Source organism: Sylvia atricapilla, chromosome 11, assembly GCF_009819655.1.
Source record: "Sylvia atricapilla isolate bSylAtr1 chromosome 11, bSylAtr1.pri, whole genome shotgun sequence".
Classification (NCBI taxonomy): Eukaryota; Metazoa; Chordata; class Aves; order Passeriformes; family Sylviidae; genus Sylvia; species Sylvia atricapilla.
In genome coordinates, this window is record NC_089150.1 from 16,844,641 (window position 1) to 16,872,086 (window position 27,446).

At 42.8% G+C, this 27,446-nt stretch overlaps 1 protein-coding gene across 9 annotated transcripts in view; it reads left to right on the top strand.

Annotated features, from left to right (window-relative positions):
* Nucleotides 1–17,307, top strand: part of MAPKAPK3 (MAPK activated protein kinase 3) — a 59,991-nt gene extending 42,684 nt beyond the window's left edge. For all 9 annotated transcript variants that reach the window (XM_066326898.1, XM_066326895.1, XM_066326894.1 and 6 more), the window contains 8 exons: nucleotides 122–186; nucleotides 2,248–2,327; nucleotides 3,703–3,826; nucleotides 5,289–5,364; nucleotides 5,543–5,667; nucleotides 7,482–7,567; nucleotides 10,176–10,256; nucleotides 11,558–17,307. In XM_066326898.1, the coding sequence (XP_066182995.1) occupies nucleotides 122–186; nucleotides 2,248–2,327; nucleotides 3,703–3,826; nucleotides 5,289–5,364; nucleotides 5,543–5,667; nucleotides 7,482–7,567; nucleotides 10,176–10,256; nucleotides 11,558–11,716 (796 nt within the window). In that variant the 3' untranslated portion in view covers nucleotides 11,717–17,307. The remainder of the gene's footprint in view (nucleotides 1–121; nucleotides 187–2,247; nucleotides 2,328–3,702; nucleotides 3,827–5,288; nucleotides 5,365–5,542; nucleotides 5,668–7,481; nucleotides 7,568–10,175; nucleotides 10,257–11,557) is intronic.
* The last annotated feature ends 10,139 nt before the right edge of the window (nucleotides 17,308–27,446 follow it).

Genomic DNA, 27,446 nt, shown 5'->3' on the forward strand with positions numbered 1-27,446 from the left:
GCAGCCTGTAATCTTTATCTGTTCCTCCTGGGGTTCCATGAGATTATATCAGTGCACGGTCAGGTGTTAATTTTGTCCTTTCTGCTGATATAAGGTGAGGTTTTTGTCTTCTTTGTTCCAGCATGGAGGGAGGAGAGCTGTTTAGCAGGATCCAGGAGAGAGGAGACCAAGCTTTCACTGAGAGAGGTGAAACATCACAAGTTTAATTTTAAATTTTGTGAAAGATTTTTTTTTTCTTCTCCATTTTGCTGTCCCCTGTTTCCTTTTAGGATTTTTTCTTTGATTTTATTTGTGGTGGTGGTTTGTTGTTGTTATTGTTATTTATCCCACTGTGTGTTAAGAGTGATTATGAAAAGTTCCTGAGAACCAGGAATTATGAGAATTGGCCAAGTTCAGGCAAAATATGAAAGGTTTGGGGAAAAAATCTTTCTACAAACCTGCTCAGCTTTTTCATTTCTGTACCATGAGAGCATCTGTTCCTCTGCTCCCTGGTCTTGTGCCAGACCAGCTCTTCCATGATCAGTGCAGCTCCTGCTGAGATCTCTCTCTGGCTGTCCCTCAAACAGCTTCATTGCACATTGTTGGGTCATGAGTATAATGAACAAATCACATCTGATGAAACATTCGAGGAGATGCTTGAAAAGAGGTGTTATTACCCACACTGCAAACAAACCTGCCTTCTGTAGGTGGGACTGAGCACACGTAAAGCCCTGTCTTGAGGCAGGGACAGAGCTTGCACTAGACCAGTCTTGCCATTTTTATTGTCTTTGCTATTTATTATTGACAGAGAACCACAGGCCTGCTTGACTAGGGTTTTCCTTGGCCCCTCACAACAGATAAGAGCTTGTTTCTGCTCAGAGTAAAACCATTGATGTTTGCAAGGTGATAGTGTGTGTAACTATTGGCCTGGCAAAATGATTAGAAGCAGAAAAATACACACCCGGGTGTGTAAATTACTCTGATTTATTTTGCAAATCTGGTGTAGAGGCCAGTCTGTGTTCTTCTCCTGTGTTTCCTAGCCTGGGATGAATCCTTTATAGTCCTGTAAGAGACTTGTGTAGGGAAAATGAGCAGTTTTAGCAACTTTATTTGTTCTTCTCTAAAATACAAATTCCAGGGAGAAAACTGGTTCCATTAACATCAGTAACTGCACTCTACTAAAAACATTATTTTTCTATGTTATATATAGCATTGTATAGCACTATAAATACTTAAACAGAAATTTCAACAAAAAACCACCTTCATTCTTTCCTGAGGTAAATGAGTCCTGTGCCACTGGATTCCCCAGGTTCACTGCCTGTTTATATAGCCACAGCTTCCCATTAGGACCTGGAAAGAGGAGGTTGTGCAAGGTTTTCCCCAAAGTATAGGAGTGTTTCTGCATTCTGATTGTCCTTGTCTGAGATTGTAGAGTTTCAATATCAAGGCATGTGAGAGAGGATTCCAGGTTGCAGTACAAGTTCTGCCTGTGCAGAACCCAGAAGGATCAGGTCGAGGTGTCTGTTGTTTCCTTGCAATGGAGATGTGATATAATGCTCAGATGGGAATGTCATTCCTCTCTGCTCTGAAACCCCTCCCTGTATAACTGAACCCTTCCAGACTCTCAGAGCACTGCTGTTGCAAGGCAGCTCCACCGCTAGAATTTCCCACTGGGACTGTGTTAAATTTTTGAAGCATATTATTTCAAAGGTAGCAGTTTGGGCTTTGCTGAATAGAACTGTTGATTTTGTTCCTCCTGATGAAAAACTCCTAAGACAGTGAGGACTTAAGATGTGACCTATCCTAAAATTACTCTATTGCTGTGTAGCTCTGTTTTTAGAAAATCTGATAGATCATCCTCTTACCCTTGAACTAGAAGCTGAAAGTTAAATTTTTGTCTCAAACAACCAAGGACATGTCCTGAACAATTAGAGATAAGGTTCTGGTTGGGACTCCTTTCTTCACAGTTGCTGTTTGTGTACCTGCTCTGCTCTTGCTGCTTTTTTTGGTAAGCAAATTAAAGCCCGGATTTCCGAGCTCCTGAGGAGTCTGAGCTGCAGCACCTGCTCAGGAGGAGACTGAGCAGCCGGGCAGCTGGGGGCTTGGTGCCTGCAATCCCAATTATTAGGGCTAATTTTAGGGTTTCTCTAGTCTTGACGCTTGTTCCGTGTTCCAGCAGGCTGTTTGTAAGCCATAAGCATTGCCAAGCATGTCCCTGAATTACAGTGGCAATGTTAATGTGACCTTTCTCCAAAATTGTATTTATAGAGGCCTCTGAAATAATGAGAGACATTGGGACAGCCATCCAGTACCTGCACTCCATGAACATCGCACACAGAGACGTCAAGGTGAGGCCCCAAGGTGTGAGGGCTGGGAATGAGAACTTATGGCAGGAAAGAACTGGGCAGAGTGCTTTTAACAGAACTGGGAGTGCAGTCAGATGGTCAAAGTGTTCCTGTTCATCTGCCAACGTGGGAAAGGATTTGCTCACTAGTTCGCAACTAGTCCAAGGTTAGAATATTCATGTGTGCTAATGCCTTCCAGTTGTGTAAGGAATGCAGGAAAAAATCTCATGATAGTCAGATGCTTAAAGAGATACTGCCCACTTGCAGTCCATTAATTAGCAAGTAAAATAGCATTGCTTCAAGTGAACCTTTAACTTATGATGCAGTCTTTGCCAGATATTAGTTACTTTCAGCATCATACTTGTATTAAAAAAACCCCCACCAAACAAACAAACAAAAACCCCCAAACAAACAAACAAAAACCCCCACCCAAACAGCAAAACCCTCTTCAGAAATAGGGGAAACTTCTGGGAGGAATAATATCAAGTTCATGCATCTAACCCACTTCAGTGTGTGAATATTTTGGAAAATCAGGAGATCTCAGTTCCTGCCAGTGTTTGATAAGGTAAAGTTTGAACCCCAGTGTCACTGTAGGGGTTTGACAGAGTTTGTAGGGTTGTATTTCATGTTCATGCTCTGAAGTGCCCAGCACAAGCAAAGCCACGCTCACTGCACCCCAGCACTTCCAACACAGGGACACAGCGAGGAATGGAATGTCCTGGAAAGCAGGATATGTAATGATAGACTGAGGCATCAGATCAGTTCCACAGCTCTGAGCTGCTGGATTTTCTACAGATGTTACCAGGGGGTAAACTGTGAAATGAGTTGAACTAATTGTAGATAATGGAAATACCCTGTTGTCCCTGTTCTTGGGCACAAGAGCTTGTATTTCCCTTTGTGTCACTTCTGCCTGTATGGAATGTGGAGCAAGAGAGGAATTAACTCAGGTTTCAGGAGACAGAGGAGGGGGAGGCAGCAAAAGGAGTGTGTCTGTATCAGTTAATTTTGATGGAGTTGTCAGTTGCTCGTGGAGGGTTTGGCTGAGGATTTCCCTTGTCCTGCCCCTCGGGTGCTTGAGGATCAGCTGCTGTCACCACACAGATCAGTCCCAGGAAGGGAACTGGGAAAGGTTCAAGAAGCCAGACTGGATGCCCACTGGACAGGGTCTTGTGCTCAGCTCTCCCAAATACCTTGCTAAGAAGGATGCTGATGCTTAGTCTGAGGAAGAGTGCTGCATGTTGGGAGGGAACAATGCTGTGTGTTTGGTGGGGTTGTGATAGAAGTAAGAAGACCTAAATGTTGGTGGTGGGTTTGATCTGTCAGCTCATTAGAGACATCTCTTCATTGTCCTGTTTATGTTCTTCTGGTGGCCTTCCAGCCTGAAAACCTGCTTTACACATCTAAAGACAAAGATACTGTGCTCAAACTCACAGACTTCGGCTTTGCCAAAGAAACCACTGTAAATGCACTGCAGACCCCCTGTTACACTCCTTATTATGTTGGTGAGTTATCCAAGGCACATTTCTTCTGTTTTAGTCATTCCTTCCCTTACAGTGGGTGGGAAATCTATTGTGGATGTAATGTGAAGTGTTAGCTTCCAGGATTTAAATTGGGATCCAATCCAAACCTAGTCTGGTTCCAGTACAGTTCAATGCTCCTGCTTTCTGCCTTGGTGGCAGAGGAAACAGCCTTCACAGGAGATATAAATGAGGATATACAAGGAGAGAGAGGGAATTCCTCCTGATTACACTTGAAGTAATCCTGATGTTTCCTCTGAATGATGCAATAAAAGCCATAATTTGAACTGAGCTTCATGATATTTGGGTGTTTCTGTGCAAAACTTTCCTTAGCTTAAATTAATGCAATAAAAGAGAAGAGTATTGCCTCAGCTGTAAAACTTCTTTTAACTGGCAAATTGAAGAATTAGTAATAAGGAACTAACATGACTTAATGGTAGCAGAATTTTTCGTTCATTTTGTCTAAAGGTGTGTACTGTGTACTGTTAAGAACTGTGTAATGAATGCCACAGCAGACTGTCCTTTATGCACTCATTTTAGTCTTGAGTTAATAGTCATTCATCATATGATTTGACTGGGCAGTCCATGCTTGGAATTTCTTTGCTGGAAAAAGGAATTAATTTGTTTGAAAAATTACTTCTCTAATTGAAGTTTTTATAGTTTTCTGTATTGAAAGAGACCTATTCACTGGAAGCAAATGATGACATTAGCAATACTCTTTTTCTGATGCCTTTTGTATTTTTGTACGCTGGGTTTAGTGATAAAATGTTAAGGAGTTTACACACATGTATTTTTATGCCTTTGTATTTGTGTATAAACAAAGCTGACATTTCCCTTCTCAACACCTTTTTATAAACCAGCATGATTGCTTGTATGTTTAAAGAATAATTTTCCTTACAAAATCAAGCTCCCTGCCAGTTTACCTGCCCCAGGGGACAAAAAAAATCCCCTCTAAATGTATCTCTGTCTAATTTTGTTACTTAGTGGAAAAAATATAATGCTCTGGAGACCAAAGAAAAATACAGTGCCCTGTAGCTGCTGGAGCTAAACACACAACCCAGATATCATTCAAAATTTTATCACAGCTCCAGTAGGGCCTTTCTATTCTGATTGCTGGAACATATGCTCCTGCCTCTTTCAGTGCAGTGTCTCCCTGTACACATTTAGCTGTAGCTCCTTCTGCTTTTTGGTAATCTTAGTACTCTCCTGAGCAGAGAGACACCAAGGTGAGGAGTGGGACATTTTTCCAGCTCTGTTCCTCCTTTTAAAAGCTACTTTAGATGCCTTTAGGAACTTGTCAATTGGAAGTGCTACCCAGTTCCTGCAGTGAGTTGCATTTTTTAATGCCTCTGATACCTGTTGTTGAAGTCTGCTGCTACTTAGAAGGTGATAAAGATGAAGAAAAGTACTTGGTACTCTGTTTACTTGTGGTTTTCATCTTCTCCAGCCCCAGAAGTCCTTGGTCCTGAGAAGTATGACAAATCTTGTGACATGTGGTCATTGGGTGTCATCACATATATTCTGTAAGTATTCGAGAAGGAACTTGGTGGGCAGAAAGAGAACCCAACTTGGTAAATCTGCACTCACAAGTAATTGTTCACTGGGATTGTGCAGCCTGCAGTAGAACACAGGCTTGAATAAAACTTTTTTAGAGGTGAGAGGACTTCCTTAGTTGCAAAATTCTTTTGTTCACTCTTACAGCCTGTGTGGGTTCCCTCCATTCTACTCAAACACCGGTCAAGCCATTTCTCCAGGGATGAAGAGAAGAATTCGGATGGGGCAATATGGATTTCCCAATCCAGAGTGGGCTGAGGTATCAGAGGAAGGTAAAATCCTCCCTGGTGTTGATGAGTGTGAGCATGGTGGTGTGCAGTACTGCAGTGCTTACAAAGAGACTATTTCTAAAAATCTCTGAGCTTTTGTTTCCCTTTCTTCTGCAATTTAAATCAATTTTTATAAGGTGCTGCAGAGAATGACTGGGAACTCAGATGCCAGCCAGCAACCTCAGTGCTACAAAAGTAAATGACTACTGAAAACTTCATTCAAAATCCAGCTAGTGCTAGTGAATGCTGATATTAAACCCCCTGGAAACAGAAGTCTCTAATCCTGAGAAAGGGAGACAGCCAGGACAGCTCCAATGCAAACTGAACTGGAAGAAAGGCAAACTGTCTTAAGATCTTATTCAGTCTTTGCCCTCCTTGGTAATCCAGCCAACTAGCAAGTTTTCATGCTAGCTTTTTTGCATGTGGGAATTTGCCAGCCACCAGTTAAATCAAGGTCAACGATTTATTTTGTATAAGTCAGTGATCAAAAGCTGCTGGGCTCAAATCAGTGTCCTGAAAGTGGGTATTTTTAATTGCCTCTTATCCTGACAGTCTCATAAGCTAGAAGTCTCACCTGGCTGTCATATTAAACAGAAGGGTCAGCAATGTCTGGGCTTGTCTGTTTTTCTTACAAGCCCTTTATATTGCTGTGATCCTGGTTTTGTCTGCTGTTTAGCAGCAAAAAATTTTCCTTGGACCCTGCTGTGCTCTGTGGCATCTTCCCCCCTCACTGGACCTCATGGCTGTGTGTGCAGCACAGCCTGCTGAACACTGTTGAGGGAGATGTTTTAGTCAGGGGTTTCTGGCTAAATATTTTCTCTGCTTTGGGTCTTGTTCATATTCCAGCAGTTAAAAACAGACTAGAGGAGCTCAGTGAGGGAACTTGCACTGGGACTGTGTGTGAGGGTTCTGTGTGCTTGCATGGATGGAGGAAGGGACCCTCTACCTTCAATCTATTGAGATCATCTCATCAGTGGGTGTTCTTTAGGCTAATGAGGCACCTTCAATAGGTTACTGATTTTTTCCCTGCCTTGTCCTTTGCAGCCTCTCTCAACAAACTAAACCTGTCCCTCTGGCAGCTTCTTACAAGCATTTAGTCATCTTGCATGTGATGTTCCTAAAAGAGCACTCTTATATAGAAGTTTTTATAGGTTCCCTAAGGAATTTTTGTGTAAGTCCTTCTAAAGAACTTCCTTTGGGTGTACTGTTTCCAGTCTGTCCACCCACATTAGTGAAACTCTTGTCTAGACTCTCAGCATCTCATATCTCAGTTATTAGTGCTCTTGCTTTGGCAGATCCCATGTTGACAGAAAGCTGCTGCAAAGCCTGTTTGTGCAATCCATTTATTTGACTTTTTAATCTTTTTAGTGGCCTCTCAGTTGTCAAAGTTTGTTGTCACTTTTTTCCACAGCCTGTGCTAGTTGTTGTCTTCCATCATTTCTCAAAACATCAACTTATGTATTCAGTCAGCCCATAATGCCCAGCTTGTTGCCACCTTTGAGGCAGGCAGCTTTGCAGCTTTCTGTTCCTGTGCTTCTCCTTTCCTCCAGTTGTTATTCTCAAAGCAGTTGGTATGTGCTGTAGAGAGCATAGCTGGAATCCCCAGTCTTTCTCTTTCCTTCTTGCCTCTTGTTTTGGATGTTTTCCTGGTTTTCCCCTTTAAACACATTAACCAGCCCCACTGTACGTGGCTTCTTAACATGGTCACAGCAACTGGGAGTAGTTTTGAGTTTTGCAAATCTGTGTTTCTTCATTCCCATGGTTATTTGGGAATGCAGTCCTAGACTACACCATGACCTGTTGGTTGTGTTTTTCAGCCAAACAACTCATTCGCCATTTACTCAAGACTGACCCAACAGAGAGGATGACAGTCTCTCAGTTTATGAATCACCCGTGGATTAATGTGAGTCTTATATCTCTTTTTACACCATGAATTGATTCGTACATGCAGAGCTTAGGTGCACACAGCACAGCAAGAGAGGGGCTGTTATTACTGTTGGTCCCTTAATTAACCTCCTGTGCCCTCCACAGAGGGTCACCTGCCCATAAAACCATAATTCTTCTTGGTGTTAGCAGAGGACACACAAGGGGAGACACCCACAGTCGTGTCCTTGGAAGCAGCAGCTGAAGATGTCTATATTCTGTGAGCAGGCGGTCTCTGTTGACTCTGCAGCATATGCATGTGTTACTCTCTTAAAAAATATAAAAATAAACTCTATGTGCTTACTTCATCAGTGCAGGATTTAAAGAGCTATAATTAGTGGTCTCAGGCACCATTGTACATAGTTGTGTTAGGGTGAACATGCGCCTGGGCTCAGTGGGAATTCTCATCCTTGGCAGAGTTTGGAAATGCCTGGGGGAGGAGCAAGGGTCTCTGATTGCTCTGTGAGAGATTGACAGGTAGGGTGATACACAGAGCTGTTCATGGTCCCAGTTCAAGTTTCATTCTGTGACTTGGTTGAATTTATTTCTCCATAAAAGAAATATTTGGGGGGAAAAAGAAAAAAAATTACTTTATTAAGACAATATGGACTCTTCCAAATAAGAGACACAACTCTCAGAAGTTACAGGACTGAGTTTCATACCATCTCTGCTCTGTAGGTGTCCCTCAAAATAGTAGGTTATATTTCTCACATTTGTGTCCAAAAAAGTACCAGTCTTCTTCTCACTGCCCAAATTATCATCAGCCAGGAACAGAATCACTTCTGCTGTAGAATGCCCTTTGTTCCCATAGTGCTGGTGTGGCTGTGCTGATCCACAAAGGATGGGGCAGCAGCAGAAGTGGGGCTGACAGTCCCCATTCCTACAGTGCCTGCTGCAGGACCTGAAAGCCTTTGGAATCAAATGAAATGCAGCTGTAGGACATCCTGATGAAGTAGAAAGGTGTCATTCAGAGGTGAGAAAGTGAGAAACAGACTTTGTAAAGACTCTGTAAAACAGACCCCAGACAATATTTCTGAGTCTTTTTTAACCAAATGAAAGTGTAATCACTGCTCAGAATAAAAACCTCCAGCTTTGAGTGCCTGAACCCCCAATAAGGTGTTTCTGAAGTCGGCAGGTGATGAATTTCATGGAGTGAGTGCCTAAAGCTGAAGAAGCTACCACCTACAGCAACATTTGTTACTTGGAATATGCACAGAGCCAGTTAATGAGGAGGAGATTAGAGACAAGGTCTGCAGACTCTGCTGCACCTGCCCCCGTTGGAGCCCTGCTCTAATACCCTTCCTGGAAGAAAGCTGCAGGTTGGCTTTTTTCTCTGCTGAACCTATTGCTCACAGGGAGCAGAGGGAGGGAGAGGGGAAGACCAATACAGTGAATGTCTGTGTTCTCCCTTTTCCTAAATCCCAAAGTGGAAACATGTCTTGCACAGTGGAGGAGGCTGCTTGTGTCGCCTTTTTTTTTCCTTTCCCCTCATTTTTTTAAGGAGATGGATGGCAGAAGTATTTTACTGTGAATTAGGCAAAAATTGTCCGTTTGAGTGGAGAACAGACTCATTTAGTTCCTTCTGTATGAGACTTTTTTTTTAACAAGCAGCAGCTCACAGTAGAAAGGAGAACACTTTCCACATGGATAGGGACACCACTGAAACCAGTCTGCTTGTTTTCCATTTCCCTTGTCCCCAGCTGTGTTTGTACCCTGGCCAGCTGGGGTCCTTGTCCAGAGAGTCAGAATTTCTGCTTCACTTCTGTGACTGCTGCACTGCTGCTCTGAGCACTGGTTCTAGTGTAGGGTTTGTTTTACAGGGATATAGAGGGATCTCCTAGACTTCATTGACATGCAGCTGTAGGATGCCACAGCAGCAAACGGCAAGTTTGGGTAGAAAGCATAGGGAAATAGAGTATCCAAATGAAATTATAGTTTGAATTATGAACTGGCAAGAATTGCCATGATTCTTGCTGAGTTTAGTCAGGGTACTGTGCTTCCTGCTTTAGAAATTGTCCCTTATTCTAATGTAAAATATCTCCTGATCTTTCATGGCAGGTGAGCAGAGATCTCAGTTTCATGTGGATGCTCTGTCTTCTGAGCTGTGCCTTGCTTGGAAGATTTGTGTCATTTCCTCTTTGGGCCTCACTTAGTCTGATGAAGTGGTAATCTCAGTTAATGCATACACACATTTCCAGTGTGCAAGGAAATGTCTCCTACAAGAAATCCTAGGAGATAAAGGTCAAATTAAACACTTTAAGGCATTGACTAATGAATAGTGAAATGACAGTTAAAATCTAAAACATACATAAAAATTTATCTAACACTGATTGGATAAATTGTTTGGATTGGAAGGGAGTAGAGTGAGAGAAGCTCAGCACTGATTTCTCCTTTTTGTTCTTTAAATGTTGTATGGGGAATGTAGTCCTTTTCTCCTACACACGAGTTCATTTGTGGAGTGATTGGAAGCAGGAATAATGAGGCCCGTTGGAGGACATTAGATCAAGTTTTATGCCAGAGAAGAGCAAGAAATCATTTCCCAAATGTTGTTTTTCAAAACTTCTTTTGGTATTTTTCTTTGTTCTCAGAGATCAATGTCAGTGCCACCAACTCCTCTTCACACTGCACGGGTCCTGCAAGAGGATAAAGACCATTGGGATGAAGTTAAAGTGAGTCAATCCAAATTCAGATTTTTTTAAGTCAAGTGTGATAAGAGATGAAATGTGCTGCCTTCTCTGGGAATGTGCATTTCCTTGGATACTGTGGCTGTTTTGAATACAATCATGTCAAACGAGGGAGGCATAAACAGTCTTGGTTAGAACAGTTGTGTGTATGATGACTGTTTAAAAAAAGAAGGAATGCAGCCTTACAGCTGCACCAGATACCAACAAAGATGGTGTTTATGATAAAAGGCATTAATGATGCTCCTGCTGAGCCACTGCATGTACCCAGGGAGGAGAAGAACAGTGCTGGGGCAGTTTGAACTTCATTACGGTGAAGACCATGATGAAAATGTAGGGGCACAGGTGAGAGGGCTGAACTGCATTCTGGTTTTCTGCAGTGCTTTTGAATTGTGGAACACCACTGAATAACCTTAGTCTTGTCTTGTTGTGATATTTGGTGAGGGGAAGAGGAGACAAAAAAAATGGTCTTTTCCTTAATCTAAGCAGGTGCCTCACCTACTGTGTGTACCAATGAATGCTGAATGCTTCCTGCAAAGCGAAACTGTAGGGCACAATGAAAGTCTTAACTCTATCCTGCTGGCCTTTAAAAGGTTGGCATGCTTTTACAATTAATTCTCAATTTTCCGCACTTCAAATTCCTAGAATTATGACAATTGCAACATTCCTGTAGAGTATTTTATTGATCACTGATTTTATTTAAATCACTGATGTGTAGTCTCAGCTGTTGAGCTATGTAATGGTAAAATTTTCTAGGACCTAGGCAACGTTTACCTTCTGAGTCAGAGATCAAGCAGATATTTTCACTTAGCTGCCTTATTTTCCATGTTTCTGAGAATTTCTTATGCTGTGCTTTTGTGTAGGTCCCAGAGGTATTCCCTCGAGCTACCAACATACTCATGATATTGAATTGGTTTTCCTTTCCAAATGCTTAGGCATTTGTTTACTTACACAGGTTTTTCTTTACAACCTTATTAAAAAGCTTAAAATATTCCTGTACTTAAGCATTAATTCTAACTAAGGAGATGTGTGAATTTGAAGCACATTCTTGTAAAGATCTTTGTGTGGGGGCGCAGAGGCAGCCAGGAAGGAGTGCTGGGCGTGGGGACAGGGTGGAGTTTGGGCCAGCCGAGCGTGGAGCTGTGTGCTCCCGTGTGAGATGTGGTGCCATCAGTTCCTGCTGGCATCCCCTGGGCAAAGGCAGCCTTTGTTCCCGGGGGTGACACAGGCTCCTTGTGTCCCTCTCTCCGTGCCTCGGGGCCTTCACCGCGTTGCTTGCTTGCTTTCAGGAGGAGATGACCAGTGCTCTGGCTACCATGAGGGTGGACTACGATCAGGTGAAAATCAAGGATCTGAAAACGTCCAACAACCGCCTCCTGAACAAGCGCCGCAAGAAGCAGAAGCAGTCGGGCGCCTCCTCGGCGGCCCCTGGCTGCAACAACCAGTGAGAGAGGAGCCCAGGACCCGTGGGTGAAGAGGAGGAGTTAAACAGAGCAATTTAAAATCATATCATCGCCTCAGTCCACACCGCAAAGGCAGTGAGATCGTGAAGACGCTGTCCTGCAAAGAGGGAACAGTGTGATAACGTTTTGATAACTTGAATCGGGGCTTTGCTTTTGTAGATTAACGGATCTGACTTGATTCTGTTGCATATTGCAAGGGAAGGTAGAGTAATGCCAGAAATGTTACAGCTTTTTGGTTTGGCTTTAACTGTGTAGGACAAGAGGAGAGAACAGGAGGCAGTCTCAGCATCCTAATGCGCTGAGGCTTTAACAGCCATCTACCAGAGTAACTTCTGCTGCTGTTTTGATTTGGGGAATAGAAAAGTGCCAAGTGTTCTGCTAAGAGTGTTTTAGTAGTTTAGTAGAATTGATAATAGTCTCTATTTCCAAACTTACCTCCTCTAGTTACAGAATATCACCTAAACTGTAAACAGTTATTCTTGTTACAGGAAAAAGCATCCATTTCCATTTCCATAAAGTCTTTGTGTAGTCTCATGTGAAGATCTGAATTTGTCATGGATTCCCATTTGGTAACATGTAAATTTTCTGAGCTGTAGCCACTATGTTGTGTCTTTGCCACTGTCAGACTCCTCTCTCGTAGTGTTTTCAAATCAACTGGTACTTTATGTGAAGAGTTTCAGGAAGGATTTAAGTAGTTGGAAGTATCCTGCAGAGAATATTGCTGTTCTCCTTGGATCCACAACCTCCAGGGTGTGCAGCTGGACATGCAAGGGAATGCTTTAGAAGAGAGACATCTGAAATTCGGGCAGAAGTGGCAAATGCATGTTCTCTGAACTCTTCTGGTGATTATCCTGTGCCTAAGATGTGCTGATCACAGCAAATTGTGGGGTGTTCAGGTTGGTTTGTTTCCTGGGGGCAGGAGGGAGAGGATGCTGCTTTATTTATGGTGATTTGGTGGTGTTTCAGGATCCAAAGATTTTCACCACTTAAGGAAGATTACTTTTAGGTACATCCACCCATTTTTTCCCTGTTTTAGTACTTATATCATGGGAACCTGGCCTTGGTTTGGTGGTATGTTTTATTTTGTGATCAAAATATTTTCTCTCACTGTATTTTGGTGTTTGGCTTTATTTTTAGTTTAGGTGAAGGCAAATATTTATGAAAGTGTTATCAGATTCTGGGATGAAAATTATGTGCTTCCAGTGATGGCGACAAATAGACCTTTGTGGTAGGCACACAAAGAGTACTGGTATGATAATAGGCTTGGAAGAATGTAAAAAGACAAAAAGGGAAACGAGGCTCCAGAGTGGATCTGAATTGTTAGGTCAGAGTGACACACAGCAAAGCTCAGCTCAAGGCTTTGGACCTCATCTGGGGAGCCCAGTTCCCATCTTCAGATTGGTGAGTGAGACCTCAGTTCTCCTTTGTGAGCTGGTCCTAGGGTTTTGTAACATGATTTATTAAAATCAGTTTTTAACATTCCTTCCTCCTGTCATCCCTGTTTTTGTTGAGTTGTTGCAGAGTTTGCATTGCTTTGCAAGGTACATCTGTGTTGAAGGTGACAGGGAAGGGGAGAAGGAAAGTGTTCCATGATGTCTACGTTAAAAGGCTGCCCAACTTGGAACATTTTTATAAGATCACAAGGTTTTGGGTTTGAATATCAGTCTCTCTGAAGTTGTATTTTTTAATTATTTAATGTCTCAGGTATCTGTGCTTATAGCATGTCCTGTATGTTTTTGTTTTGCCATATTACTCCAATGAATTATGCAATTATTATTCACTACCTGCAAATGAAGAATTATGATGTGTTCAGGGTGCAACAGTTGGATTTAGAGCCAGGTCCAAGTTTCTGTCCCTTTATCTAAATTTTCTGAGGGAGGTCTGTGCATTATTGCTGCCATTCCACCTCTGTGCCCATTGGGTGACGGATGTTTCCAGGACAAGCAGAGTACAGTGTGCTGCCCTGTCTACCTCAGGGACAGTGCCACTGAAACTCTTGCAAACCAGCTTCTTTCCTCTTGTTAAAATTCACTCTGGCTAGGCCAGGGTTTGAGCAGGAGCTCTCAGTTCCCATCTGGTACCAGCTGGCTCGTCAGTTCAGTCTGGAGCTCAAAGATGTGTCTGTTCCTGGGTGGTTTTCTGTAGAAAACCTGTGAAACACACCTGGGCCTGATTCCCTCCTGTGGGGTTCCAGTATTTACTGCAGATTGGAAGCTGGAACTGAGGCACCTGGCACAGCACCTTCAGCCTTCTGTCCCTGTGTGGCAGGACAGTCCCATCTCATCTCAGCCTAAGTTCTTGCCTTCTACACTGCAGCAACAGCACCCAGGAATGCTGTAAAGCCCTGCAGGAACCGAGAGGGGCCTCAGCATGGCAGACATGGAAGTGTATGCAAGTGCTGGATGGAAAGGTTTGTGTTTATTGCACAGAGGGAAGGACAAGACTCCTTGGGAGCTGGGAATCAGCTGCACTGTGATGTTTGGAGCCTCAAACTGCTGCCCTGCTCCAGGCACCACTGCCTTCTGCAGCCCAGTGGAGCAGGACAGCTCGTGTTGTACCTGGCTCTGTGTTACCTGGAGCTGGGAGGGGCAGCCAGGGGCCAGGTTTGGGGTGTCAGCATTCCCCCAGCAGGGCCTGTGTGTTCCATGGGGATGTGGGGATGTATGGAGCATCCCATGGACTTTGCTCCACCCACTGCATCACCTGCCCCCTGTCCTGCCAGCTCTGAGAGCTCCCCAAAACCAGCCTGCCATTAGCTCCCCAGGTCTGAACCTGCCATCAGTTCCCCAAAGCTGAATTGGCCATCAACTCCCCAAACCCTGCAGTATCTTAGGCCCTCCTCTGGGTGTGTGGCTCTGCTGAAGGTGGTGTCCCTCTGGCTGCCAGACCCTCCTCCTCCCTGCATTCACACACTTTATAAAGAGCTCTGGTGAGCTGGTGGTGATGTTCAGGTCTTGCCTGTTCCCCCAGCCATGTCATATAATAGTCTTTTTAGAACCTGCTGCTCAGGATCCAATTTTATAGCCTGTTTTTAGAAAGGATAGGCTATTACAGAACTGATTATGCATTTGCATATTCATCAGCCATATAGAGGAGGTAAAGAGCTGGGAAGGGACGGAAGAAATGAATGGTCAATAGAGAAGGCTTCAAGGAGAACACAGATTAAAAGGTCTATTTATTTTTTGCAGCAGAAGCTAAAAAAAGGATTGTGCACAATTCCCCACCCCATCCCCTTTCATAGTGATTGCTCATGGGCCACTGCCTCCCCTTGTGTTCCTCTGCTCTGTGCTCCTCACACACGTGGTTCATGTGCTCTCCCCAGTGCTCTTGCTCTTATCCACACACAAATGTGTGCCCAGGCACGCAGGAAATTCCCTTCCTCTCTTTCCCAGCTTTTGCACTACACACTTTCTTACCTCTTTGTCCACATCTACCACATAGTGAACCTGGGTTTGACATGGTGCAATTCAAAACTCACATTAATGATAAGTTCTTGGCCTAATTCTGTGTTTTTCTATTTGTCAAAACCCAGCGTGCAGTCTTGGGATTGCTTTTCTGTCTTAACACTTCACTGCCTTGAGTCTGGAGGCCCAATTACGTAAGTGCTTCTGACTTGTCTGACATAAGGGATAATGAGAATGCTGCATACTCAGTTTGATCTAATTTCCCTGCCCTCTTTTCAATTCACACTTTATTTGGCCCATGTTTAGACAAAGGTTCTTTAGAGAAGAGGAGGGTTCAGTGAGGAGAGAGCCAAAGATTTAATTACTTGCAGGGAATCATGAGCACTTGCAGTGTTTTAGGCCTGTGGTCGAGCTGGGGAGGAGGTGTTAATGTGTGCTCAGCTCCTCTGATGTGTTCTCCTGCTCAGCCCAAGGATGGAGCCAGCTCAGCTAACAAACCTCGGGGACAAAGAGAAGAGGCCAAGCAGGAAATTACTTCAAATGCAGGAGAATTCAAATTTTTCTAGGAATAAGTGTTTTGGGAGTTTTATTGTGAAAATATCAGAATCGTCTTTTTCCTAGGTTCCAGTATTTCCCTTCTTCACCCGTCTGTTCTCAGTCGTGGAGCTGGCATAGCTGGGAATGGACATAGTTCATTCTCTTTTAGAGAACCTAAAAAGGACGAAGGCAATGAAGCAAACTTGAGAGACAGAGAACACATACTCAAAATCTCAAAACAAAAAAAAAATCCTGTTAAAAATTCTTGCAAGCTAACAGGCAATTCTTCGGCTTCATACTTAAATATGTCTCACCTGTGGAAAATTGAGGTTACAGCAAGCCTAGGTAATAACATTTGCTGAAGAAATGTTTCCCTGAAATCTTTGCACCAGGTAAGAATTTGAGAATTAAGTCCAGCTTTAAAATAGGATTATTTCTTTTTACTTTGTGTGGTTAGAGGAATTCAGTGGAGCAAAGGGAGCAGAAATGAGGGATAATATGTCATGTTGAAGAATAAGATAAGAAATGTCTGCTGTTGTGTTCTACTCCAACTTACTTTTTTACTGCAAGTACTACCTCTGTACAGATATAGCAAGATAGATTCAACTCTTTATTAGTCTTTTTTAGCACTGAAGAAGGAGGATGTTGATGCACTCTAGGGAAATGTGGAAGATAACCCTGTGACTGTAGATGAACATCTATTCTGGTAAATCTGTAAATGATGCCTAGCATTAAATTTATTTTAAAATTTCCTGCCTCATGAATCTGCCAGATGCCAAAGTCTCACAGGTCTGCTCTCACTGCATTATGGCACAGAGACATCACTGTCAGTGGGTTTCCTCCTGCTGTTTGGGACCACAAAAAGAAGTTGCTGAAATCTACTGCAGTGGTTTTAGTTTCCAGGAGCCAAAAGAGGAAAGAGTGTCTTGCAAATAGCTGGAAATGACAGAAAGGGCCAGGCTGTCTTTTATCTGGGGAGGGGTGTCTTGACCTTCAGTTCAGCTCCGAGAGCTGCTGCTAACAATGTTTTATCCATGTGGGGCTGTGGGCCCTGCTGAAATCTCTGCTGCTTTGATGCCATACCATTGTGAGCCAGGGAAAGCAACTCGCTGGGGCCACGGCTGCAAACCATTGAGAATTCCTGGTCCTGGGGCTGCAGGGAGCTCAGTAATGCCAAAAAGGAGCAGCTGCATTGTTTGCTTCCGTGTTAGGCCTCTAGGTATGTGTCTGTTGAATTTTCCTGCCTCCAAGCTCCATCCCAGCACTGCCAGTGTAGCAGCTCTTTCTTCATTTGTTAACAGGGAGCACAAAGCTTCTTTGGGGGACTGCATTTCTTTCTCTGAATTTCAAAGCTGGAATGAAACTCTTAAACAGCCTGGTTATTTTGCCTAATGTGTTCTCCCCAAACTTCCAAGCCAATCCATTTGGGAAACATAGAAGATGTTCCCAAGAGACTTCTTATTGCTTAGCTACTGAAGCACCTGCTAAAACTGAGCTCTTTTAAAAACTGAAAATTATTCAAATGTGAAAAAGAGTGGGTTGATCTGGAAAAAAACCTTCTTAAAAGACTAAAATTAGCATGGAATGTGTTAGAAGAGAAATATTGGTGGGGGAGGAGGACTAAGGGTTTTTTTTTTTTAAATAAAAATGTTACTGCTTGAGTAATGATCAAGGAAATTCTGGTTAGGATATCAGCTGCTGCTCCAACCCAGAACAGTTCCTGGATTCAGAAATAATTATGTTTTCCTAAAGATAGATCTACAGTACAGACTTTTTTTCTGAGTTAGTCTAAAGCAAGGATCAGCTTGATGTTTATAAATGAAACTTTTGAGTAAATGCTGGTAATAAACCAAATAAATAAAGCTTTTTTTTTTTTTTTTTTTTTTTTTTTTTTTTTTTTTTTTTTTTTCTTAGAGCAACTAATAACTGAATAAATAAGCTTTGCAGATTAACTTCTGCTCCCCTAAAGTTGCCTAAGTGAGCAGCTAGCAGAAACCTTGTAAGGTGAAGTCACCTTTAATTTTTGCTTTTGGAATTTTGCATTTCTATCTTGTACTTACTTTACCACTGCATGTTTGATTTTTGTCTTGAATAAAATTCTAATTAGTTGTCCCAAGGCTACCATTCCATGATGCAAGGTTTTTTTCTCTTTTCTTGGCTCAGTAGCAGTTGTACCACTTCTTTTATTTCTGACCTCCTTGTGGTGTAAAGGATTGGAAGAGTTTCAAGGAATCCCATTACCTGGCTGGACGCAAAAAACGTCATTGTCTGTAAAATGGTGAGGTGGCAAGTTCCAAGCAAAGGCTAATAGTTGGGAAAAATCACCCTCTGAGGGAAAAAAAGGTCTCTACAAAGAAATACACCCAACTAAAAAAGAATAAAATGAGGTGGTCTGGTTATCTTCCTTTTAAATCCTCTGATTTTCTTCTCCTCCTTGATTTCAATAGTTGGATGTATTTTATACTGCTTGGAAGTAATGAGTACTTCCTTTAGAGAGACCTGACTGCAGTATTTCAGTTTCTTCCCTCAACATAAAAAAAAAAATCCTACAGAAGTTTTATGCTGTAGGATATTTTAAAACTGAGGAGTAGGAAGGAATTGCATTTCCTGATTTAAAGTGACTCAGCTCGGTCTGCCTCCTTGTTTCGTAATAGATTCTCTGCATCCAGCTCAAACCTTGGCTGGCACTCGGGAGAGGTATCAGATGTTTTCTCCAGTGATTTGTCATTCCTGCACAGAGTCAGTTTTTAAGCTGTTCCTTAAGGCTCCTGGAACAGCCATCCAGTAAGCAGTGATTAGCTCAGAAGGTGCGTGCCTGTGTCACCAGGCATCTGCTGCTGTTCCTTGGAGCTTCTGGCAGCTCCTGTTGGACAGTGACGCGCCTGGCCAGCAGGAACTCAGCAATCATCACTCATGACTTGATTAATACTGTGTGGTTTTGTTTTATAGTATCTGCAGCCACTCACACGCATCAAACGTTATTCCCATAACCTCAGTCCCATATGAGGTGTTTCTTACTTCTGTACAAAACCTTCATGGTGGTCATGTTCTGTACTAAGTAAATTAATTTCATAGTATTTTCTTTTAAGTCTGATGCTTTTTTTTTTGTAGGATTCTTGAGATTTTGTGTTTTCCTTTGGAGCAGATATTGTTCCCACCGCCAGAAAATTATTTCCAGTGAGAATTGGAAAGGAAAGTCCATATTTGTTAAAAAGAAAGTTGATATTTGTATGCCATATATGGATGCATATGACAAAGTCATAATGTGGAAGAATCTAATTAGTACTATCCAGACAACGGAAGACCTTGAGCTTGCTTGATTAGAAATAACTGCTGCATACATGAAAGGAGAAATTTAATTCAAATTCCCATTAATCAGAAATACCATCCTGCCTAAATGATTAAAAAAAAAAAAAAGCCATGCTAATTTTCTTTTTGGATGACGATGATGTCCATGTCAAGAGTGATTTTTGTGTTGCTTTGATCTTTGAAGTTATATACTAAGGTAATGTATAAACAGAAGTATTTCAAGTTTTGTGACCTGAATGCGTTCAATTCAGAAGCACAAATATATATTTACATTCATAGAAGTAGGTACAAAGCCTCCAAAAATGTTGTTGTCAAGTTCCCTTTTGCCCTTTCCCACAGCATCATGCAGGTAAGGTTCTTTCTGCCAGTGAATGTTGTTGATTCAATTTCTCTGTTTTCTCTTTCCCCTCTGCCCTTGGACATTGCTTTGTCCAAGGAAGATGAGGAGAGCAGCAGAGGGGACGAGCTGGAATTCCTGGCTGGAATTGCCTGTGTTGTTCAGCACGTGCAGGTGAGGCCTGGCAGGACAGGGAGTTGTGGCTCTCTAAATGTTGCTCAGTGTCTGCACCTTGGCTCTGTGGGAAATTTCAGTGTTTTGGGAAGCTGTTGGCAGATCATTACCACTTCCTTGTCATATTTGGGGTTTCTTCTGGGTTTTTTTCTGCAACAATTGGATTATAAGAAAAACATGCTCTGTTGAAATAGTTTTACGTTAGGGAAAGGCTGTTTGATGTGCAGAGTGCCAGCTTTGTAGTGGTTTGTGTGTCACAAGCTATCAGAGAGAGTGATGAAATTGTGTCTCTCGAGCTCAGATTCCAGCCACAAGGATGCCAGCATCCTGTCTCAGACAGGTTTGGAGGCTCTCTGTCCATCCTTGTCAGTCTTGTGAAGTCCAGGTAACACAACTCAATGTGCTGTGGCAATATCACAGACCAGGAATATCTTTTAGGTATATGCACCTGTTTGTGTACAATTGGGTAAAAACCCTCACATGTGACCAATTGTCACAAAAATGGAAATACACCACTCACATGAGGAGTCATGTACAAGCTGCTTTCCTGATATGCAATGGGAGCAGGAAAAGAAGTCATCAGGGAATGGCCAAATGCTGAATTTCATGTTCTGTTGGACTGTGTGTTTAGCTGAGGGGTTGAACATCACCCTCCTTGATATAAAAATTAATGGATTCTCTTTGAAAGTGGATCAGAGCAGGGTATGTTCAACTGTTCATCAAAGTGCAGAGATGTAAACATTAGACTAAATTTCAAAACCTCAAGCACAAGTAGCAACAAAGGGGAAAATTATATATAAAGTGCACAAACTTAGCTTCATGCCTTATTTTGAAAATAATTCATGGTAATCTGCATGTTACTTAGAGTGCCATCTCTGGGCAACAAACACTTGTTTTATGAAGGAAACGTTCTTATCCTTGAAAGTTGAAAGGGACTTACTAAACACCTTACAGTGTTTGAATTAATGGTGCTAAGGTTTAGCTCTGTGTGTGCTTTTGAGGAAGGCTCCTTGATTCTGTGAATCCCAAACGAGCTGGGATGGAGCGTGGGCTGCACTGATTAGTTCATCTGTACCTGCAGCTGCAGGACTGCAAGGGACAGTCACACCCAGGCTTCCATGGTGGCAGATGGACCTTGAATTCCTGTAATTGGGAGGGCAAAACTGAGGCCACTCTAATTTGTTTCTCATTTAGTCCTTGATCCTCTGTCTTTATTCATGTCACTGGAGATAGGACGGCTCTGGAGGGGGAGCAGGACATTTCAGGCTGCCAGCCATACCCATGATAAATGGAGACCCTGACTGTGTGCACAGAGCCAACCCCAGGAGGTGGGGCATGGGCTGGTTCCAGCCTGGTTCACGTGAGATCTGACCTTATGCTGCTGCAGGCAGACCCCTGTCTCTGGCATCGCAGCTGTTTGTGATTCTCACACCTTTTTAATATTTTTTAATTTTTTACTAGGAAGGGTAAAAATTCCTGTGCTCTTCCTTTTGATTTGCATGTATGTTCCTTTCCACTGCTTGTGGGATTAAGGTCTCTTCCAACCCAGACTGTTCTGTGACTGCTCTGTGATTTACAGTCATTGCACTCACTGTGTGAGAGTTATAAGGAACATGGAGAGATCATCCTCTGATCCTGCAGTGCAGTCACTGCCTGAGCCAGGCACCAGCCATTGACAAAGGGGAGATAATGTCCCTTTGAATGTCCCCAGTTAGGATAATTTTGTTTTTCAGCTGTTCATTCATTAGCAGAGAAGTAAACAGTGCAGCAGAATGTTGTGAAGCAGGGTGTTTATTCACTTGTTTCCTGGCCTTCTCTCTGGATTAATGAAATGACTCATGGACAGTAATAACATGCTTGGAGGGGAGAAAAAAAAAGGAATAGAAATATCTGGAGGTGGGACATACAAGGCCAGATCCTTCTGTCAGGACACCCACAATTCACCTTACATATGTGATCTGGTTCTGTTTGTTACATTTGTTAAATGTAAAGAATGAATCACAGCCAAAACCCCAGGCCAAAAGAATGAAATGATCATCTAAAATGTGCAGGGTGGTTTAGATCTGTGTGGAAGAAAAGGCTGGTGGAATGTGAGGCTCTGCAATTGCTTGTAAACATTTCTGTGCAGCTTGGCCTTTTCTCATCCCATGTTTCCCTCTGCCCAAGAGGAGGGACAGTGTGTGTGATGTCCCACAAGACAACTGACCTGGTCTGGCTCTCACTGTTACGGTGCCACTCACCCTCTCTGCTTCCAAAGTGCCATCCCATGGTGATGCTCAAACCTGTACCAGTCTCACAAAATGGTGAAAGGAGAATAGTGAGAACTATTTGAACTGCTTTGGTTTCAAAGATACTCAAGGACTCACTGTTCTTGGAGAATTTGGAGCTGAAAGGCTTGGAAAGGTGACGTGGATTTTGGGCAGAGAAGGAAACCAAACACAGAACCAGGTATCACAGATGCACTTGGAGCACCCATCTCGGTCCTTTCTACTACAGCTTCCCAAGGAACACCCATCTTTGTGAAGGTGATTGTCTTAGTTTCAAAGACAGCTATTTGCTGTGGAAGGCAGGAGCCTCCCTTGGAATGAAGAATGTAAAACTTCCCCCTACATTATTATAATTTTGAAATTAAGGGGCTCTCAGGCAGGGATATGAGGGTAGGAAAACAGTTCTTTACTGGAATCTGTAACAAGGCAAACAACAATAACTATGGCATTAACAACAGAACAGAACCAGGAACGTTGTGACGGCCTTCTCGGCCGAGATGGGAAGGGATGGAGGAGAGGGATGGAGGAGAGGCTTTGCTTCCCAAGCCCCGGGGCAGTCTGATCCCAGTGCCCCTGCAGGACTCTGAGGAGCACCAAGCTGGAAGGGCAGGGATGAGCAGGTATCCTGGGGGGGATGAGGTATATCAGAGGCTCTGCAGGGTTAGCTGGCAGCAGGGATGAGCAGGAATCCCATATTAATTTTCCATATTAAAAGCTGCATAAGCAATGAAGAACAGGTATCTTTTAGTTTAGCAGCACAATTTTTTTGGCAAGGTTCAACAAACAGAAAGCAGGACAAGAGAGGAATAATAATTGTGGAATCCTGAGAAGAATTAATTTATAGGAGATACTACCAGGCAATTCTGATGTTGGACAAAATAAACTGAGATGCACCTATGTGATACTTTCAAATACAGAAAATGCTGCTCAGCATTCATATTAGAAGTTATCAATTCAGAATCCTTGTCATCTAAGGGAAATGATGTGTGAAATGCTGTCCTAAAGACCTCTTTGGTTCTGGCTTTGTCTCCATGGGAGTACTGATCACATGGAAACCTAAAGCCCTCAGCCAGCTCCTACTCGGAAAAATGCTTAATTTATGAATTCTCAAAAAATCAGTTTATAGCCGAGGTGTTCTTCTATTTATTGTTTATTTAAAACTGTTTGTTGGTAGTTTCTATGTTGTTTCATTTTGAGAGGAGCCAGTATATTTAGGGTGGAGATTTAAGCCACACAAGGTGAAAAACAGGGATGAAGCTGGAGAAGGAGAACTTGTCAAAGCCTGTAGAGAAGAAGTGAGGATAATTAATCAGACAAATGGAGATAGAGAGCAGGGGTGCAGAGGGAATAGTCTGATGGAACAAAAAGGCAGTGGAATGAAAATGGATGTCAGAAGAGGTGTCTCTCTATTTTATGCATTATCAGCTGTAACAAGAAACGTTTTCCTTAACAGGCTGAATTTTTATTTTTTTGAAAAACAGCCTTACAAACATTAATCAGAACATGAGCATTTTATTTTTTTTTATCGTTAATTGTTTATTTAATATAAATAAATTGATTCAATGCTGGCCACCTAAACAGTGAAGATGGAGTCTCCTCACAAGCCCATGAATTCCAGCAAATGACTAAAATACATTATCCGAAAAACAAGTTTCCGTAGTTTGAGTAAAGGAAATATGTTAGAGATACTAAACTGGGAAGAGAAAGGGAAATGCAGGGCAGGGGCAAAACCAGTTTTCCCTTGACATGTTTGTAAACCAAACATTTTTCAGTATTTAGGTCAGCACAGGAGGCAGGACAGTTTATAAACTGCAGTGAGAGGGAGCAGTTGAGGTTCACTCTGGAGCAGGCAGAGTAAGGTCAGGTCCCCTGTTTCTCTGAGCAACAGAGCAGTGTCACCTCCTTCTGCAGGGAGCAGGATGTGGCTGACAGCCCAGAGTCCGCCAGAAATGGACATCGATTCACTGGTTTTGCAAAGAGAAGCAACTGGTATCACTTCCTGCTCGGAGATGGAAGGGAATCACTCCCTGGCTCTGTGTTTTCTGTGCAGTTCCCCCACAGAGCTTGTTGCTGGATTACAGGTTTTTGGGTCCTGCCTGCACTTTTTCCCTTCTCAGGGCAGCACTAAATTGTTTTGTTGTTCCCTGGAGGCCAGAGGGCTGGGAAGGGATGAGCACACCCAGAAATGCTGGCTTTCTCTGATGATTGAAAAGGAAAATTTGGAGGAGTAACTTAAAATGAATTAAAAAAGGCAGGAAGGAGAGAAACTTGAGACCACAGCCCTACAGATTTGCAGATGGGATCATCTCAGGTGATAACAGACCCGAGCTAGTTATCTGTGGTGCCTGCCCAGAGTGATTCAGATCATCTCTCCCTTTCATTTGATCCAAGTCCTGCCTTCATCCTAAAATTTAAACTGACACTAAATAACAAAAAAATGTATCTTGAGCCAGGTGAATGTTAGTATCTAATAATTACAGTCTAATAGTGTGATTTTCTGTGCTCACAAAGATGATGGGAGAGGCCCAATGTGGTTTTCTATGTGTCCCTGCCATACACAGAATTTTTATTTGTAAAAATATCAGATATCAGATTGTTCCAGTAATCACAAGCCAGCTTTCTGCATGGGCAATCAAAGGCTGTGTTCTAGATAGGGAGGAAAGTTAAAGAAGTTTTCTGATTTAGTTATTTTAGCAGAGGAAGCCAAGTACCAGAGTTACGGCAATTATCAGACTTTTATTTTTCTTTCCTTTTTTTTTTTTTAGGAGTATTTTTTTAACATTTTTTTCAAATATTATTTGAAATTAGAGGAAATACCAGAAGAGACTGATCTGGACTGAATACTGTCTAAATTATTCTGTATGATGCAACTGTCTTAATGCTTTCCTCTCTCCCTGTGGATTTGATCAGGATGCAGTGTCCAGATCCTTGCTCAGGAGTGAGCAAGGATCATTCCTTTACCCTGAGGGTCACAGCATCTCAGGAATTAGTGTCAGGGGAAGCAGGACAGAACTGTCAGACTGTCAGACAGAGCTGTCAGATGGTTTAGTGTGGCTTTGGCAGTGCTGGGTTTACAGTTGGACTCAATGATCTTAAAGGTCTTTTCCAGCCTAATGACTGTGACTCTATGTTTAGCTCCAGGTTTCAGGGAAGAAAAGGGGGAAGAGATGCAGTGGGAACACAACTGTGATATTTGCAGCAGTGTGCCTTCCCTCAGAAGTTCACTGAGCGTTCTGCATGGAGATGACAAAAGGTAAAATCACCATTTGTCCATGTTAAAATAGACTGGCCAGCACCATTTTCCCAAGGTCATCTGTTCTCAGACTCCGTAGAGTGGCTTTTCTGCACATAGTTGAATTTTGTACTCTTCATTAGCTGGTAACCATACACAGTGCATTAAACCAAAACCAGATTCTTCCAGGCTTTTAATTTCTTTCATGGCAGATACTTTCTTAATCTCTGCCATGTTTAATCATGAACTTAACACTATGCTGATAACTTTCTGAGACTAGGGAATTTTTAATGGTGTTTATTCCTGGAGCTCTTAAAAATAATAAGCCTGTGCATGCTGTGCTAACAGATCCAGAGCCTCGAGAAGGGTTTCCTCAGTTCCCTGTGATGTCAAAGTCCAGGGACGTTTTTCCTGGATTAAAAATAAGCCTAAAAAGGAAGTTAAACCATGTGAACTTGTGCAAGAAGCAGGCTCAGCAGCATCAGTGAGATGTCCTTTGCTTGGCTATAAGGCAGAGCTGCTGCTTCCTTCTGTCTGCTTCAGCCCTACCAGAGACTTTTACAAAACCCTTCATACTCATTCCTGGTGTAAAATATGTCTGGATTCCACATCCAGCCTTGGTATCTGTAGTTGTGGCGTCCATGCTCCAGGAGATGTGTCAGAAGCTCTCTGCACTTGCATTTGCAACTCCCCTGTGGGAGGGTGACAGCTGTGGTAGGGAATTCACTTCCATTCTGAATATCCTCTCCCTTTATCCCTAGGCACACCTATACATGGAGTGTGCAGTCCAGTTCCCCTTAAGAAGTAAGTGGTATTAGGAGCTATTAGTAGCTTGTAGATTAGCACTTTTCTGTTTACTTTATTATCAGTACCTGCATATTTGATAAGTTATTTAAAAGTTTGTCTGGATAATTATTTGTGATTTCCACATAGGACATGTCCCCAAACTAAAACAAAATATAAAACCTGTAAGGCCTCCTCAGAGATGCTGGTGGATGATCTTTTTTTCTGGTTTTCCAAAAGGAAGCTATAAATCCTTGGTTCTGACCCAGTAAGTTAATACTGCAAATGTTGAAAGCGGTCACGAATCATTAATTTGAGTAACCAGTAGCCCACAGAAATATCAGAATAACATCATGAGAAAAACAACTCCCATAGAGAAATCTGTTGTCTATCTCTTTTCATGCATGATCCCTACCCTAATCCAAGGTGAATTTCTTTTAATTCTTCAGAGATTGAAAAACCAGGAGTCATCTTTTATCTGTTTGCTTAAGATAAAACTGTGCCTAGAATAGTTTAGGGCTGCTGTGTGCCACACAGTCTCTGTTGTGCTGTCTGTGATGTGCTCATGGCTCACCAGAGCTCTTCTGTTATGGCTTCAGGTTTTTGTGAGGCCACCTTATCTTTAGAATGGGTCTATGGTCTGCTGCAGGGCCCCCAAATTGCACTGATATGCAGATGGGAGAAAATTGCTACCAAAAATCAATCTCAAAAGCAAGAGATCACAGAAGCAGGACAAGGTACCATTTCCAGATATTAGAAGGAAAACAAAAACAAAACAAACAAACAAAAAAAGGGGGGATATTTTAATTAATCCTAAAGTGAGTGTCTATATGGTTGCTTGGCTAAAGTACCACTGTGACTGTAATTCACCTGTAGGCAATGCATTTCCATGGTGTGCAGCAGGAACAATAAAGAAGTTGGTGTTGAGTGATGAACACTGACCTCGGTAGCACAACAACCCAGCCAACACTTCAGGGATACCTCTGGCAAGTTGTGCAGAGCAGTTCCTGGCAGGGAGCTCTCACCGCCAACACAGCAGATCCAGACGTGGGTGACACAGGCAGCAGCAGACTGGCATTGCCAGGGAGGGAGAGAGACCCATGTTCCTCAGGTAATGGAGCAGGGACATACTGGAGGAGAGAGACCTGTGTTCCTCAGGTAATGGAGCAGGGACATGCTGTAGGAGGGAGATCCATGTTCCTCAGGTAATGGAGCAGGGACATGCTGTAGGAGGGAGATCCATGTTCCTCAGGTAATGGAGCAGGGACATGCTGTAGGAGGGAGATCCATGTTCCTCAGGTAATGGAGCAGGGACATGCTGGAGGAGGGAGACCCATGTTCCTCAGGTAATGGAGCAGGGACATGCTGGAGGAGGGAGATCCATGTTCCTCAGGTAATGGATCAGGGACATGCTGTAGGAGGGAGATCCATGTTCCTCAGGTAATGGATCAGGGACATGCTGTAGGAGGGAGATCCATGTTCCCAGGTAATGGAGCAGGGACATGCTGTAGGAGGGAGATCCATGTTCCTCAGGTAATGGAGCAGGGACATGCTGGAGGAGTGAGATCCATGTTCCTCAGGTAATGGAGCAGGGACATGCTGGAGATGCAGGGAGACCCATGTTCCTCAGGTAATGGAGCAGGGACATGCTGGAGATGGAGGGAGACCCATG